The sequence below is a fragment of the Eschrichtius robustus genome, chromosome 6 (genome assembly GCF_028021215.1).
Source record: "Eschrichtius robustus isolate mEscRob2 chromosome 6, mEscRob2.pri, whole genome shotgun sequence".
Classification (NCBI taxonomy): Eukaryota; Metazoa; Chordata; class Mammalia; order Artiodactyla; family Eschrichtiidae; genus Eschrichtius; species Eschrichtius robustus.
In genome coordinates, this window is record NC_090829.1 from 135,096,494 (window position 1) to 135,113,154 (window position 16,661).

The 16,661-nt window shown below is 35.5% G+C and overlaps 1 protein-coding gene across 4 annotated transcripts in view; it reads right to left on the reverse strand.

Moving 5' to 3' along the window:
* SYNJ1 (synaptojanin 1) overlaps positions 1–16,661 on the reverse strand; it is an 83,899-nt gene that overhangs the window by 33,076 nt on the left and 34,162 nt on the right. For all 4 annotated transcript variants that reach the window (XM_068546980.1, XM_068546979.1, XM_068546981.1 and 1 more), the window contains exons 7-14: positions 16,557–16,618; positions 15,294–15,390; positions 13,975–14,144; positions 13,133–13,214; positions 10,208–10,360; positions 7,467–7,632; positions 2,454–2,645; positions 440–524 (exon numbers count right to left, since the gene is read on the reverse strand). In XM_068546980.1, coding sequence (XP_068403081.1) covers positions 440–524; positions 2,454–2,645; positions 7,467–7,632; positions 10,208–10,360; positions 13,133–13,214; positions 13,975–14,144; positions 15,294–15,390; positions 16,557–16,618 — 1,007 coding nt within the window. The remainder of the gene's footprint in view (positions 1–439; positions 525–2,453; positions 2,646–7,466; positions 7,633–10,207; positions 10,361–13,132; positions 13,215–13,974; positions 14,145–15,293; positions 15,391–16,556; positions 16,619–16,661) is intronic.

Here is a 16,661-nt window from a genome sequence, read left to right on the forward strand (position 1 = left end):
AGATGTGAGAATACAGTCGTCTTAAGCCAGATTCTAAAGACATTTGCAAAACTATCAATGCCATCCTTCTCAGTAAATTTTTGTTTTGGAAAATAGCTACTTTTCAGGAAGAAAATGTGTTATTTATGTTAACACGTAATGAGTTTATTATCATTGTTATTTTAAAACGAATTAAATGTTTTAAATTTTTCATTTTTAATTTCTAATGTGATACATATCAAGAGATAAAACTCACATAAATAAAAGTTCTTTAAGATTTTCAGTATGTTTAAGAGTGTAGAAAGACCTGAAACCAAAAAGTTTGAGAACTGCTATTTTATAGTTTAAAAAGCATCTTCACATATATTCTCTCAATCTATCCTTGTAACAAGTACTTAGTTATCTGCTCCCCATGTCCGTCAACTAGAAAGTTTCCCTGTGTGTTACCTGGCTGGCTTACCTTGCATTCACAATGTTTCCAGCATTCAACTCTACCATTTCCTCAAAACCAATGGCAAATACATCAGTTGGTTTACTTCTTTTATCTACAATGAAGCATCCAGGAGAGACTTTTATGAGATGGCCTTAGTTAGACGGCAACTCCCCTACCCGCCCCAACACAACTAAGATCAACGTCAGATCTCATAAAAGTCCATTTTTGTGTTTCAAGTTTAACCAAATTCAAATTAAAGGCAAAACCCCCTGAGGGGGACAAAATTACATTCCATTTAGTTTCTATTTAGGTGACCTAAGTTTGCCTATCTAAGACTGTTATTCTTGAAGATCCTTAAGTCCTTTCAGAAATCATTTTGAAAGAATTCTTGCTAAAGTTTGTACCATGGAGAGCAGAGAAACAAGCCGCTTCTCAAAGGCTAAAGTGACTCAAAATGGAGAGGGAAAGAAATTTTTCAGAAAGGGTACAAATAATAAAGTGGTTGAGTAACAGTCTCAAATTAGAGGAAACAGTTGAAAGGGATTTTTTACACTTAAATTTGAAGATTCTTAAGTGGAAGCAGTCTAGGAAAATGAGAAGAGTCAGGGGCTCAGACTAACCCCTCTGTTCTAGCCATTAGCTCTCTCATAGCTGACAAGACCAAAAGAGAACAGAGCTGCTTTAGATAAGCAACCCCAGGGTACTTTGGGTGTCCCAAGCATTCAGAAATGAGGATAAATAGCTAGAGAAAGAACTTATAAATACTATGAACAAATACTGAGAAAAAAAAAATTTATTGACTGCTATTATGTGCAAGCCTTATAGACAAATCTTCTCATTAACTACACAAACACCTTATGAGACAGATTATATTTGCCTTTTATTTAAAGACAGGAAACTGAAGCTTTGGAGAGCCTAAGCAACTTGCCCAAGTTCACAAATAAAATGCAGTGGCCCAACTGGGGAACCAAACTGCCTGAGTTCAAATCCTGGCTGTGTCACTACTAGCTGAATGACCTTGGGCAGGTCACTTCTCTTATTGTGTCTCAGTTTCTCCTCTGTGAAATTGGAATAATAATAGTGACGGTGTATTAGGTCTGTTATAAGGATTAAATGAATAGATGTAAAGTAGTTAGAATTGTAGTATTAGCTGTTATTTTATTATTGTTATTATTACTACTGCAACAACAGTTTCAAGTTAGGTTCAATGTAAATGAAAAGGGGCATTTTAATAAAAGTTTAAGAAAAAAAAAAAGTTTAGGGAAATTTCCAGGGTTTAAGGTGTGACTGATTAAAGACAACTAAAAAAGGAAAATCTGCATCTCACAGTATTTCCTATGTACATCACCTTCATAAGTAACACTTGGTAAACATGTACCATTTGAAAAAGGAATTAAAGTTGACTTGAACAAAGAAGGCCTCAAATCCATGATTCTAGTTAAAATCTTAATACAAGCATCCTCAGCTTAATGTTTGGTTCTGGCTATTAAGAACTTGGTGGCAGAGTACCCAACTGGATGACAAGTCTTTACAAGGATGAATCAGTGCTGGTTAGTATAAAGGGCCAACGAATGTCAAAACAAGTCTTGTAAAACTGCTCATGATCCACCCTATTTCTTATCTTGGCAAATAAAGGACTGCATTTGAAAAATAGAACATATTAAATTTGAAAAATTATCAATCATAAAATAAGCTTGCTTTGTATCAGTCTAAAGAATAAAAACAGAACTAGTTTTTCTTATACGTGTAGTTACCTTAAAGATATCAATTTATGTACGGATCCAATTTCCTGAGACTCAAATAACAAAGAAAAGGATTTTTTATTTTACCATGTTTTCTTATGAAGTAGTAGATAAAGGTCTAGGAATACAAAAGACCTAAGATTTGAACAGATTTGATCTATAAGAATGTTGGTCTTCAAATGTATAAATCCCAGTTTCCTTTATAAGGTAACGCATACTGTGAAGTGCCACATTTGTTTTCTGGATTAATAAATCACAGTCAGGGTTAATTAATTAAATCCGTATTATAAAAAGCCAACCTTGAAACTCCTGGATGCCAGCTAACTTGGGTGCATCGAGAAGCCAGTCAGTGAGGGTCTGATTCTTAAAAGCTATGCTGCGAAACTGCTTCCCGCCATTCACATTCCAGGTGCCCACACATACTCGAATTTTCTTGGGCTTTGAATACTTGTAGAAATTCTCACACATGCTCTTTAGAACTTTAGAAGATGCTAATCGAGAACAAAACACAACAGAATTTTGGCTGCATTTAACCATTTACAAAAAAAAAAATTGATTTTCATGACTGAGAAATGATGGCTGGAAAGTACAATTACCATCGTCAGCACAAAGAAGCATCAAATACATGCATAAGCACAAAAAAGACAGCCTTGAACACAGAGCCCAGCACAATACAATTAACCAACACAACTTTTAAAAAATCATACAAAAAAAAAAAAATCATACATTAAGTACAATAGCCCAAGTAAAAAAACTATTACAAAATTAATGCAGCAACAAAAAACATGCAGAACAAACAGTTCTGTTTCACTGAAATGGTACACTATTTTATGAAATACAAAAGCAGAGACTGCACATGTTTAGGAATATAGCAACTGACTTTCATACAGCTTTCATTCGGAGGCTAGTAAAAATATGTTATTTCTCCCCAAACAAAAACATTCAAGAACCGTTACATTTAGGATTCTAGATACTGACAGGTGGTTTGATGAATAATGGCTCCCTGACAAAAACACAAATTATGGACAATAATGAGGGGATGGAGATGAAGCCATGACTAAACGCCCCCCAGCTCAGAGGAGACACCAAGTCCTTACAAACGTTCTGCTAGGCCCCAAACAACCTGCCCCACCTTTCTGCCCTCACCTGCCACCCCATCCCTGTTCTCTCACTGCTCAGCCACTGGACCCTCGCAAGAACGGAAGCTCCACGAGGGCAGAAATGTTGGCCTAATATCCCTAGTGACTAGAAGAGCGCCTGGTACATAGTAAGTGCTCAGTAAGTAATGGTTAAATGAATAAATGTTCAATATATTTTGAATCCTCAATCCTTTCCCCGCCTATTTTTTTGACTTCCACCTATCCTTCTTCCTCCTAAACCATGCTTCATTTAGGTTAAGTCAAATCCTTGGCACTTAAATTAATAGAGCCTTAACAGGACTTCAGTCTAAAGACAGAGAATATGCCCTTAACGGGAGGTTAACTGGCAAGAGGAAAGGGAAATCACAATGGTGCTCACCTTTCACCACAGGATCTTATTTTATTATGATATTAATTATTATTGTTGGATTCCAAGGTACATACAGCAAGCAGTCTTGTGAGAGAACGAGTGAAAGAGGCAAATAACTTTTTCGGATTAGAGTGAAAATAGTTTGACCTGTGAATCCCATGAAAGGACTGCTGATTTAGATGACAAGCACGTCCCCACTGTTCCCAGGGGCAGACGTGCACATTGCTAGCCCTCTTGCTATTTGATTTGATTACTCATATAGAGGTGTCCGGTGGTAATGAAAGCAGATTGTTTGTTCTGGCCTGTTGGTATGGTTAACTGAAAGCCTGCTGAACCTGGATAAAGAATAATTCTCTACTACTACAGATTATCACTGGTCTTTCTAATTGAAGTCACTGCCATTGTTACTGCTATGAAAACAGCTTCTACAATCCTTTCTACATCAAAACCCAAGATCTATAATGATTTAACAGCTTAAAATATCCAGCAAGACAAATAATGAATTGTGTGAACAAAAACATGTTGCCACGTTGGGTGAGCTACTAAAGTCTGTTTACAAATGGAATAAAAAGTTTACAAAAAATTCCTAGTTTATTCTTAACTGGTTGGCACCTTAATGTGCAGGAAGAAATGAGTCTATGTTCAAACAGATGTCCATCCCTAAATACCATACCATTTCAGAAACTGGATATCATGACATAACTCAAAAATATATCCAAGTGCTCTCTTCCTCCATCCTTCTCAAAAAAGTTGCCAATAGTTTCTCAAAACACTCAGAACAATAACTAAGTGAAACAAATCTTAAGGGATATCAAATCTTAAGTGAAAGTCTTTTTCAGCTAAATTTCTGGCAAGAGTTTAGCTTTTGCTCATTTCGCCACAGATTCAAGTTTAAAGACAAGATCATAAACCTTGTCCACCGAATGAAGGCGTGAGATTCCTAAGAATAGGAAAGGCAAGAAAAATAATGACCTTTAGGTCTCACACACTTAACTCTTCTAAGTTTGTTAGCAATCTTAATGCTTTTTAAAAGATTTCAGATCATATTTTAGTACACTAAATGCCTTTTAAAATATTATGTGTGAGAAGCACCGTTGAGTAGTCATAAATATCACAGTACTCGGGCATTAATCCAAAAGAGTCACACCTGGGTTTTGTCCAGTAGCCTATAAAGAGTGAGATATAACACTAATAATGTTTGTTCAATGAAATATAAAAGTAAAATTAAAACTAGATGACCTCTATTTAATTGGAATTAAGCATTTGCTACAGGAATACAAAGAGCAGTGCATATTTCCTTCTAAATGAAATACTTAGTTTTCTCAAACTTAAAATTTTTTTCTCAGATTAAAACAAGGTATCAATTTATCATGTTAGATTCAGAGGGCAAAATAAAGTTTCCATTTATTTGCGGCTTTATTTATATACAACATCAACTTTTTAAAAAAATAGAGAAGTTGCTTTTATTTACAGATTGATTTTCTATACTGTACCTGACTGTAATGTCTGTTCAGAAACTATGGATGCATCAAGAAGAAAACAAAGAATCATTAGTAAAACAGCAAGTTACAGCTGAAGTCTAGAATGTTTGACAAAACATTCTCAGACGGCCTCATTTCTTTCTTTTGATTTAGTTTGATGAGTCAATTTTTTTCTGATGGCTGTAGGACACCAAAGATAAAAATAAATGACAATGACTGATGCAAACCTTCTGCATCTAAGAAAAATCCTATGGGGACTCAGTGATGTCCAGAGTTTCACAATCAGAAGGTTGTAGGCCTGCTTTCCAGGCTGCTCCCGTATGTAAGTCTATGTGTGTGCACGTGCATATACTTGTGAGGGAGAATATGAACCTGAAAACCTAAGAGGCTGGAGGACTTTGAAATACTGAAGATACTGCCCTAACATACACCTTGTAGTATTCCTTCTGGGACTCACCAGTTGATAAGTACAATCAGTTCAGTTATAACAAAACATGTACATTCCAGCAAAATCACCATGCTAGGCAAAATGGTGCAAATTCCCACAGGCACAGGGCTTATGGCAAAAATGGGGTTCGGGCACAACATTCAAACACTTCATCAATGACGTGCCAAGAAAGATAGGAACCTAATATAAAAACGGTAGCAGAACTTTACGCATGTTAAATGGTTAAGGAATGTACGAATACGTCTAAAATATGGCACTTCATTTTGACAAAGACCTGAGGTTTGCTCATAGAAATGCGCAGCAGGAGGCCTGTGCTCGTGAGTAATTGTGAATCCTGGGAGGAGGGGTCTCTGCAATTGGACGGTAAGTTGTAACACCAGATATGGATGGATCTGGCTCATCATACGTCTGGTGAACGGAGGGAGAGAGATGTCTCAGGTGTACGCACATGTGTATGTGTGTTGTGTGTATTTCTACCCAACTCAGTTCTGCTGGGTGCAGCTTTCTGCATTTCCCTAGCATTATTACCAGTGAAATCATGCATAAACTACTGCAGAATTGGCATTATACTCAAAATGTCCCCTGATATAGCATCCATGTTGGAACAAAATTCCCATTCTCAGAATAAGCGTTAGAGCAGAACTGACTGTACTTTTTTTAAGGGTATATTTTTCATATAGTAAAATGTGCAGGAAACCAAAAAAACTGATGATCAAGTCTGGGAATTACTCAGGTCCCTCACTTCTCTTTCCTTCAATGGCTTACTTTCAGTTGTTGCTGATAAATGCCTCCATATCAAAGTAGGCACAGGTGGAAAGAGGTGATAAGACGCAAATCAGTCAGCGTCTACTGCTGGAAGCCAGGAAGAAAGCCTGACGTTAAAAGCAGTAGCTAAGATCAGATTCTGGTTTTCAGAGCTTTAGTAGACTTCAGTCCCCAGCCTACTCACAGATCCCTGAGGAGCTGACTGTAATTAACTACCTTCAGCACCATGCAGAATTCTGAAAGAATCCATGATAACGTACTTGACCAAGTAATGATCCAAGAGTACATTATTTGATGAAGAACAATTTCTCCTACTTGAACAGGGAAAATTGAAAGGTTTGGTTTTGGGGGGGGGGGGTAACAGAAGAAATAAAAATGTTCAGAGTGCTACAGTGTTAAAATAGAAAAAAATATGAAATTAAGGAAGTCTATTAAGTTCTACAATGTATATTGAGTTTTCCCACGATACTGCTTAATATACGCTCACTGATATGAGCTCAAATTCTTTTGATTTTAATGAAAGACACAGTGAAAGATAAACAGCCATTCTGAAAGCCATATATTTATGTCAAATATTAAAATTGGGAATGATAGTGTCCAATAATAAGCAACGTTTTAAAATTATTAATATGATTTAATGCTCATTCAAACAATAGCATTTCAAAGGTAGGTCCAAGTTATAGAAACATTTGGGGTGGTGATTAGCAAAATAACTAACAAAGGTATTGTTTTTTTCAATAAAGCAATGTTTTCTACTTAACTATTGAATACTCTACTGAATACTAGCTGAATATTTTATGAATTCCTGCCTTATATAAAGTTAGCAATACTTAAACCATTTCCCTCCTCAATCATAATCTATAAAAGAAAACATGCATGGGCCTCGGTTTTAGCTTAATAATTCCACTAATGATATAGACATTTTAGGAGAGATAAACTTCCTTTGGAGAATGTAATTTTAGAAAATTACATGGATAGAAATTCCTTCCAAAACCATTTTAATCAACTCAATCTAAAAAGTATTTATGTAAATAAGTTTACATTCACCTCTTGGACTTTTAGAAGGAATATAAGCAATATAAAGTAAAATATAAAGTAAGTACGCATACCACGCAAACTTCCAGTAGTTAAAAGGGCTCGAGCTTTGTCAGCTAAATCACTATTTAAAGTATTTCCCAGTAGCAAAACATCAATGGCCTCTTGCTTGGAGCTGTCAAAGAAGTTATTCTGAATTGTTCTACTAACAGAACGAGCACCATCTTTTAACTTTCCAGCCTGTTGGGGAAAAAAGCATGGACTTTTCATTCTAAATTGTTTTTATTCAATAGGTATTCTTAAACTTTAAATAAGTTTTATATGACTTTACTGTAATAAAAAGGACCTAATTACTCTGTTTTGAATAACAAACCATCACATTAAAATGCCTCAAGATGTCACTGTTTCTTTTCCTCTTTTGGATAACAGCTCTGCACAAAGAGACAGAAGAAGCTCTGTGCCACAACTGCATCCACTAATGATATCTAGAGCCTTAAAAGTTTAAAATTGTTTACTATAAAGGAAATAAACTGAAATGTACTTATTCAAGACAAGGAAATTACTTCTTACATAGTAACTTTTAGACTTGGGGATGGATGGGATAGGTGGGGAGAAGCAGGGGAGATAAAGGAGGATACACTGCACTTGCATGTTCTCAGAAAAACTTCAAAGTACTCTAAGAGTAGAAAAATAAAATTGAAATTGCTCCCAATAACTTATATTAGTTAAAACTAAAATTGAATATGAGAACGAAGGTCTAGTCTGTAACATGTAAACTACAGTTTGTATATTTTAGGTCACTTTGCCTATGTAAATATAAGTAATAAAAATAAATATATGCCAATTCCTACAGTGAGAGAGCCAATTATAACTTCTAATGAACATATATTCTACTCAGGTGTGTTAGCTACCATAAAGATATTTTAATCTTACAGATTTTGATGATTGTTTAAAAAAAAAAACAAACTCTTGCCTTTTAGAAAAAGAACTTTAGTTTGCAATATGTAATTTTTATTCCTTAAATAACAGGAATTTGAGGCTTAAAATGTTATTTCCTTCCATAAAACATACGCAAATGACATTATTTGAAAAGAGACTCACCATTCACATTATCAGGCAATTAATCAAAAGGAACCCAGAGAAAGGAAAAGAAAGAGCAGTTCAGATGTTAGATTTTAGTTAAATTCAGACTAGAATATTTAATACATAAAATTTCATATCTATTTTGTTAGAGATAAAAGACCATTGAAAATATATGTAACCTCTGTACATAGATAGTCAACTACAGAAACAAAAAGGCAGAACATAAAAGAATATTTTAAGCAATAGTTGTAGAGAATCAGGTTTAAAAGCAAGAATTATGTTCTTTATTCAAAAGGAATACATGAAAGTTTAACAGTCTCGGGTTTTCAAAAATAGGGACCATTTAAGAAGTAAATATTTGTAAATGTCAATACAAATTACTTCTGTGAGTTGAACAAAAGGAACTTTTGCAGGTAAGGCCAATACCTCTGAACAGAGGCATGACACTTTATGAGACACAGAAAAGGAGGAAGATTTGGAAATTAAAAGACTTTGTGATGATGAACTTCAGCTGCTATATTGAAGCGGCTAAATAAGAAACTATAAAAGTGGTTAATGTCCCTGTTTCTATTTCTGGGATAATTTGAGAAATTGTAGGGATTTAGAATATTAATAAATTCAATGGAGGCCAGGAGCCATAAAAGGTCAATATTTAAGTATATAAAATAATGAAAAATGTCTCAAGCATGCACCCAAAGTCCCTCAGTAAGGGCCAAACACTAAAGGAGAAAGTAGTCTGTAGATAAAAGTAATGATGAGGCACAGACTTATAATTACGTCCATATTTCACACTTCCTTTGCACATTTTGATAGCCTCCTTTTCAAGGTAAGAAAAGAAAAAGAATAAAAACTTTAGCCCTAATAGCATTCGGTTCACAGTGGGTGTGGCATAAATTGCCCATTGATTTATTGGTCCATCCAGCATTTATCACACATCTATCCAACAGAATGCACTGTGTCAAGTGCTGGGGAAACAAAGTCAAATGAGACAAGACTCTTTGTTGGGAAGACTGTGATTTGGGGGGGGGGGGGAGGGGAGCTTTTGTTTTGTTGTTTTACTTTTTTAAATTTTTTATAAAAAATTTTTTGGCTGCGCCACACAGCAAGCATGTGGGATCTTAGTTCCCCAACCAGGGATCAAACCCATGCCCCCGGCACTGGAAGTGTGGAATCTTAACCACTGGACCGCCAGGGAAGTCTCTGATTTTTTTTTAAAGAAAAACATATTTGGGAGAATTCCCTAGCGGTCCAGTGGTTAGGACTCCGTGCTTCCACTGCAGGGGCCTGGGTTCAATCCCTAGACCAGGAAACCAAGATCCTGCATGCCGTGCTGCGTGGCCACATACACACACACACACACACACAAAACCAAAGGTTTAAAAAAAACATATTTTTAATCAAAATAATATGAAAAGTAAAACAGATATTATGCAGGTGAAAAATCATTTAAAAAAAGGTGAGGAACACATATCTAAGCCTAGTGGATTATCACTAAACAACTGAGTATGTCATATGTACATGTCCCTCAAACCTAGGGGAATAACTATCCGTTCAGTCATTAGTATCCACTATAGAAGGAAGTGTTAAGGAGGCCATAAAAGCATGACAAAGCAGAATTCTAAAACAGATATCTTATAAAAACCAAACTATTAATTTAAAAAAGAGTCCATTTAAAGCTTTACTAAAGAAGGAAAAAGGATCTTTTATAATGTTACGATAGATCTAGATCTACCTTAGCCTTTCCTTCAAGAGCTCCAGTTCCTGCATAAATCTTACTGATTGAATCACCATTCACAGACCACATTGATCGAAAAACTTCTTGAAAGCGAGTCACCAGCTGAGGCTTTTCAGCTAAGCCGAGAGCTTCCAATTGTTTAGTTAGCATCTAAAATAGCAAAAGAGAAACTTTTGTAAGTATATTAATACATTCATTATGATGTGACTTTTTAAGAACTACCAGAATCAAACCAAAAATTTACGGATACAGGACTTTGTGGGTCTGGATTCTGAAAACACAAGTTTACTATTTCCCATCATGTCAATTTCTAAAGTAAATATCACGTCAATGAAACCTACAAGTAACTCAGTATTCCCTTGCAGTAATAAGAACTTCTTTCTGGTTAAATGATATTAAGCTTATCAAAATGTCCCTATGGGGAATTCCCTGGTGGTCCAGTGATTAGGACTCCCCGCTTTCACTGCCGAGGGCCCAGGTTCAATCCCTGGTTGGGGAACTAAGTTCCCACAAGCTGCGCAGCCAAAAAAAAGGAAAAAAATGTCCCTATAAATCAGACTAGTTTATCTTGTTCACCTAAAAGAACAATACACAACAGCAGGCATTGGAGCAGAGAAATATATCAATATTTACCTAGTTTATTTAAATATATGTAGAAATAACTAAGTTTCTTTAAATTTTGGATTTGGTTCTACACATTTGGGTAATTAAGGTCAGGAGATTGTGAGAAAAGTTGAGCTGCTCTTGAATTGTTATCAAAATTTTAAAAGTAAGTCATATCTCTGAATAAAGTCACGACAGCTTCTAATGTATAAAATTCGTATCAGTAAAGCATATAAGGGAGAACTAGGGGGAACACAGCATGCAAGGAATGCAAGGATCTTTGGGCTCCCACGGTTCCTTCATCACAGTGGAAGTGTTTAGAGAAGTTATTGGTCTTTACTATGAATGACTCTTAGCCTTGAAGTCTGGCAAAGGCAAAGCAACGTATAATCCTTATCCAGTCTCTTTCTCTTATTTGGAATCTAGTCGATGCCTTGCATTTTCACTTAACTCCTTCCCATTTGTGTTTTCTTTTATCTTGTCTATAAGTGGACATTATCCATAACTATAGAGGGATCAAACATTAAAATAATATACAGGGCTTCCCTGGTGGCACAGGGGTTGAGAATCTGCCTGCCAATGCAGGGGATACGGGTTCGAGCCCTGGTCTGGGAAGATCCCACATGCCGCGGAGCAACTAGGCCCGTGAGCCACAACTACTGAGCCTGCACGTCTGGAGCCTGTGCTCCGCAACAAGAGAGGCTGCGATAGTGAGAGGCCCGCGCACCGCGATGAAGAGTGGCCCCCACTTGCCACAACTAGAGAAAGCCCTCGCACAGAAACGAAAACCCAACACAGCAATAAATAAATAAATAAATAATTCCCATTTAAAAAAAAACAAAAACAAACCAAAAAAACACATAGTTTCCTTTAAAAAAAAAAATAATAATAATAATATACAAAACCCTATACTGGGTTTATCTGATTGCCTAGAGACCTACACCAGGGCTATTCTTTGCTGGCATGGAGTATTAACAAAATCAGCCTCCGGCATCTCCTTTATAATTTATACCTCCTTCTTCAAGGAACTGGGCAAAAGTGGTCTTCACTACAAGTAGTTTGGTTTTGCCTACATTAGCAGTATATTTTGTAACCAGTCAACCAACTGCTATACTAGGGAGTATTCTCACACCTAACAACAAACGGTGGGTAGTCAGCTAAGTCAGATTCTAACACTTGTTCTACTTTTAATGAAGATGTTCAAGTATTTCACTAACCTTACTCTCAGAATCTAACTAAATGTTTTTAGCCACTTCAGAACAGAACTTAAAACAAACCTGAGCCGTGTGATAAACTCCATCCCTATGACCAAATGCCTGCTTTTACTTATTTCTGTTGTATTTTCTAAGTAAACCTCAAGGACAGATTTCAAAAAAGGCAAAGCAGTAAAATTTATTTAGTTACATGAAAAATACATTTTTGTAGTAGACAATTCTATACATTGTACTTTCATTTTGAGACAGAAAGACCCTCAGTTGCAGAGTAACTAATTAACCAATATTCTGGCCAAATGTAAGATCATTTGTTAGAGGAAATAAGAACCTGTTACTTCCTATTCCTGTTTTTCATAGTATTTGAGAACTATGCTAAGTTCCTATGGAACTAAATGAAGACCCACAATAGCCATATGAACCTAAGTGCTGCATTATAGGCAAGACTTAGAAATCTCAGCATTGCTACACAGTTTGTCAAATAGTTGAGATTATGCCTAAATTAGACTGAATTTGATAGATAAATAGTAAAGGAAAAAACTTTTAGACAGAGACTTTGTTACAGAAGTTGGCTCTCATTCACTTTCCTTCTAACAATGACATTTTCATCTGATCCTGTTTTTTGTAACTACTGATTTGAAAATGCCATGTAAACGGCACTGGATCAGACTCTGTCAAAAATATAATCCTATAGGGTTGTACATGTGAAAACAGATCCTCCCCCATTCCAAAAAGACTTTTAAAAGACAACACAGAGAATAAAGGCCAAATATATACATGTATCTCTTTTCTTTATCCAAAAGACAGGCAGAAGAGGCAACTACTGGAATAGTATAAATAGCAGGGTTTTTTTTTTTAAGGGAAAGTTAAGGAACAATAGAGGGAAACAGACGCTATCTAAAGAACATATTTAGAACAGATAAAGGAAACATTTAAATGAAAAGGGATGTTGCCCCCTCCCCCAAAGAAAAAGACTAGAAGACAAGTAAAGAATGCCTTTAGCATAACTTCATTTTGTGAGAAGTAATTAATGAGAAACATAAATATTACAAAAGCACTGGAAAAGGCACTTGATACAAGTTGCATAGACGTATTTTATTCTTTTTACCTCTAAGCCAAGGAATGCCTGCACACTATTTGTTCTATCAAGACAATCCAAGCAGTTTGTTCGAACTGTACCACTCTGGCATCTGTAACAAATTCAGTGAAATTAAACTGATAGTTTAAAACAAAAATAACAAACCTAAAACAAACTCAGAAAAATTAAGCTGATTAAAGTGTAGCATCTACTTTCTCCCCCCAACTTTCTAGTGTAACAGTTCTCAAACATACAAAAAAGATGAAAGAATTTTACAGTGAACATCCATATACCCACCATCCAGATTCTACAACTGTTAACATTCTGCCATACATTCTTTTTTTTTTAGATTTGCAAGATAGATTTTATTATCTCCATTCAATTTGTTGAAAATGCAAAAGACTTTAGAAAGTCACAAGGAATTACATTGCATTGTTTTCTTGTTACCTGACTTTTGGGAACATAGAGAAAGGGAAAAGTTGAGTACTCTTATTCAGATGCCCCTGAGGCCAAGAAATATTAAGACATTAATTTTAAGAGAGAAATGGAATAGCCTCAGAGATAGCAGCATGAGATCTGGAGCCAGATAAATCAAGCTCTACCATTTCCTAGTTCTGTGACCTGGGGCAGATGATAGCTTTATGCCTCCACTTCCTCAAATGTGAATGGAGATAATAATAGAACTGATATTATACTTGTAAAGACTAAGTGTACTGCTTGACCCATGGTATGTGCCCAGTAATGTAACCTATTACTAGAAAGAAAGCAAAACAAGCTTAAAATCAAGTATAATAAAGGAAGGTATTTTATTTAATTAAATAGAATTATAGCAAAGTCCCAATTTAAAGAAAAGAGAAACAGAGCAGTCAAACCTTTGAACTTCACTTCCATTGAAATAAAAAAATCCATAATCCAGAAACTTCTGGACTTGAGGTTTAAGAACACTATGTAATTTTTCTGCCTTTCCTCCTTTAACCATTTGATGATAGTCAAAATTCACCATCTGGATATCAGTTGCATGTTCAGAAGCTTTCAAATGACTCTGAAAATAAAAGGCAAATATTCATTTAAATGTTAACTAAATATGATCTTATCAATATACTGTTATAAATGGAACTTTACATTTTAAATGAAAATCTCAGCAGGTCCTTGAAATCTTACTAATCTCACAAAGCTTTCATTGCCACTGGCAGTAAAATGGAAAATTACTTGCTGATATCTTATGGCATCTTTTTCCTAAAACCTCATATACTATCCCAGAGAGATTGGGTATGACATGATTAATATCAGGGAACTTAAATAACATTCCCATCTGGTTTAGAAAATGAAAAATGATTTCCAACCACCAGCATTTCATCTTTTACCATAAAAATATAATGACTGTTTATATCTATTACAGAATCTCAAAATAAAACAGCTTATTTTTTAAGACAAAGCCCATCAAAAACTGAAAAATTCATTTTTTTATACCTTCATTCAATATATACAAACGTTTCAAAACTTTACCATAAAAAGTCATTCTCTAAAGTACAAGTTGTTTATTAACAATATTAAAACAAAATAGCCAAATAATTAATTTTGGACTTCATTAGCTTAAACTTTAGAAAATGTTTTCTAACCATTTTGTTTAAGTTTATAATCTTATGTAACACTATAATTTATATCAATTCAAACTCAATAAACATTTATGAGAAATATTTTTCCTTAGAAGTCAGACATTTCTTTAGGTTCTTATTTAATGAAAATTCTCAAATTTTCTCTCATCAGTACAAGAAGTCTTTTGTGTACACAAATGCATTATTCAACATTTCACAGGTTTAAAACAGTGACTATGGTTTCTAGGAAATAGGCAAGACGATGTACAGATGAAGGAAGAAACTGCCTGTTATCTTTATGCCAGTGACAGACGAGCATTTTTTAGGGGGAGGGTATCCTTCTGCTTCTCTACAACATAAATAAGCAGATTAGAAAACAGGGTCAATTGCCTTGAAAGCTTTCCATAATCCCAGTTTCAGCAAGATTACCCTAAACTGTTGCCTAATTTCCCCAAAGAATGAATGGTTCCAACAAGTACCCAATCTTTTTCTAGGAAGTAATTTACTTCTTGGAAGAATTTGATTATTATATTATTTAAAAATACCATTCTAGGTGTCCACGGGCCCGAACAGAAGAAAAAAATGATCGTACTTACCTGGAAAGCCTTACTTAGCATATGTTCCCCTTCCTTAGATCCAAGCAAATTTACTATTATTTGTTTACCATATAAATTCTTAAGTGTTCTAAAATGTCTATTAAAGAAAGAAAGGAAATAAACATATGTCAAATGACAAGCCAAAAACTTTTTTCAATCAACAGGAACCCATTATTAAACAGGACCCACACGGCAGTATTTTATTCTTTCTTTCTTTTTTTTTTTTTTTTTTTTTGTCTGTGCCTTGTGGCATGTGGGATCTTAGTTCCCCCACCAGGGATCGAATCCAAGCCCCCTGCAGTGGAAGCGCAGAGTCTTAACCACTGGACCACCAGGGAAGCCCCTAAACTCACAGAATTGGCAAAACTGGATACAAATCCATTCCACATGGTCTCAAGACTCTGAATTTATAAAAACTCAGTTAATGCAATTTCCTCTCTGACTTAAGCTCCCACCTATGCTAGAGCTGTTGGAATCATCCAGATCCCTCTCCACCCTGAGGCTGAAGCTAGACAGGCATGGAAAACACGAGCCACCCAGCTTGGCTGGGAAGGCAGCAAGGGCAGAGGGCGTAGGGCTGCGCACCTCACACATGGGGACATCACACACTCCGTGAGTATTCAGAGAGACCTCCTTAATAGCTCTAGCCTTAAGAAAAAGAGACCCCAAATATAAGCCTTTATGTGCTCCAGCTTCTAACCATTCCAGAAGCTAGAGAGCAATGCTGTCCAAAGGAAATGTAATATGAGCCACAGATAGAATTTAAAATTTTCTAGAAGGCATATTAAAAAAGTAAAACTCAAAAGAGGAAATTAATTTACATACATTTTATTTAACCCAATACAGCTAAAATATCATTTCTACATGTAATTGATATATAAAACAAATATCAATAAAGTATTTTGCATTTTTTTTGCACTAAGTCTCAAATCCAGTATATATTATATACCTACAGCACATCTCAATCTGGACTAGTCAATTTCAAACGCTCAAGAGTTACATGCGGCTAGTAGCTACCGTACTGGACAGCACACTGGTAAGAGGTAGTTTTAAGGCCCAGACAACAAGACCCACACACCTAGTGCTACCACCCCTAGAATTCATAACAGTAAGTGTCACTGTTCTCCAGTTAAATTAGGAGTCAAGAAGAAATTTTCCTTAGAGCCAAAAAAGCTGAAATGAATCAGTAAATACAATTACAACTAGCCTCACTGCTTAGCAATATCAAAACCTACAGCACTATGTAAAAATAATCAGTCTTACCTGTCAAAAGCAGGTGCATTGGCTTCAAACCCCCTTGACATACGAACACGATGAGATCCCACCTAAGATAAGAAAAATATGTTTAATCATACCAAAAGCCAACAT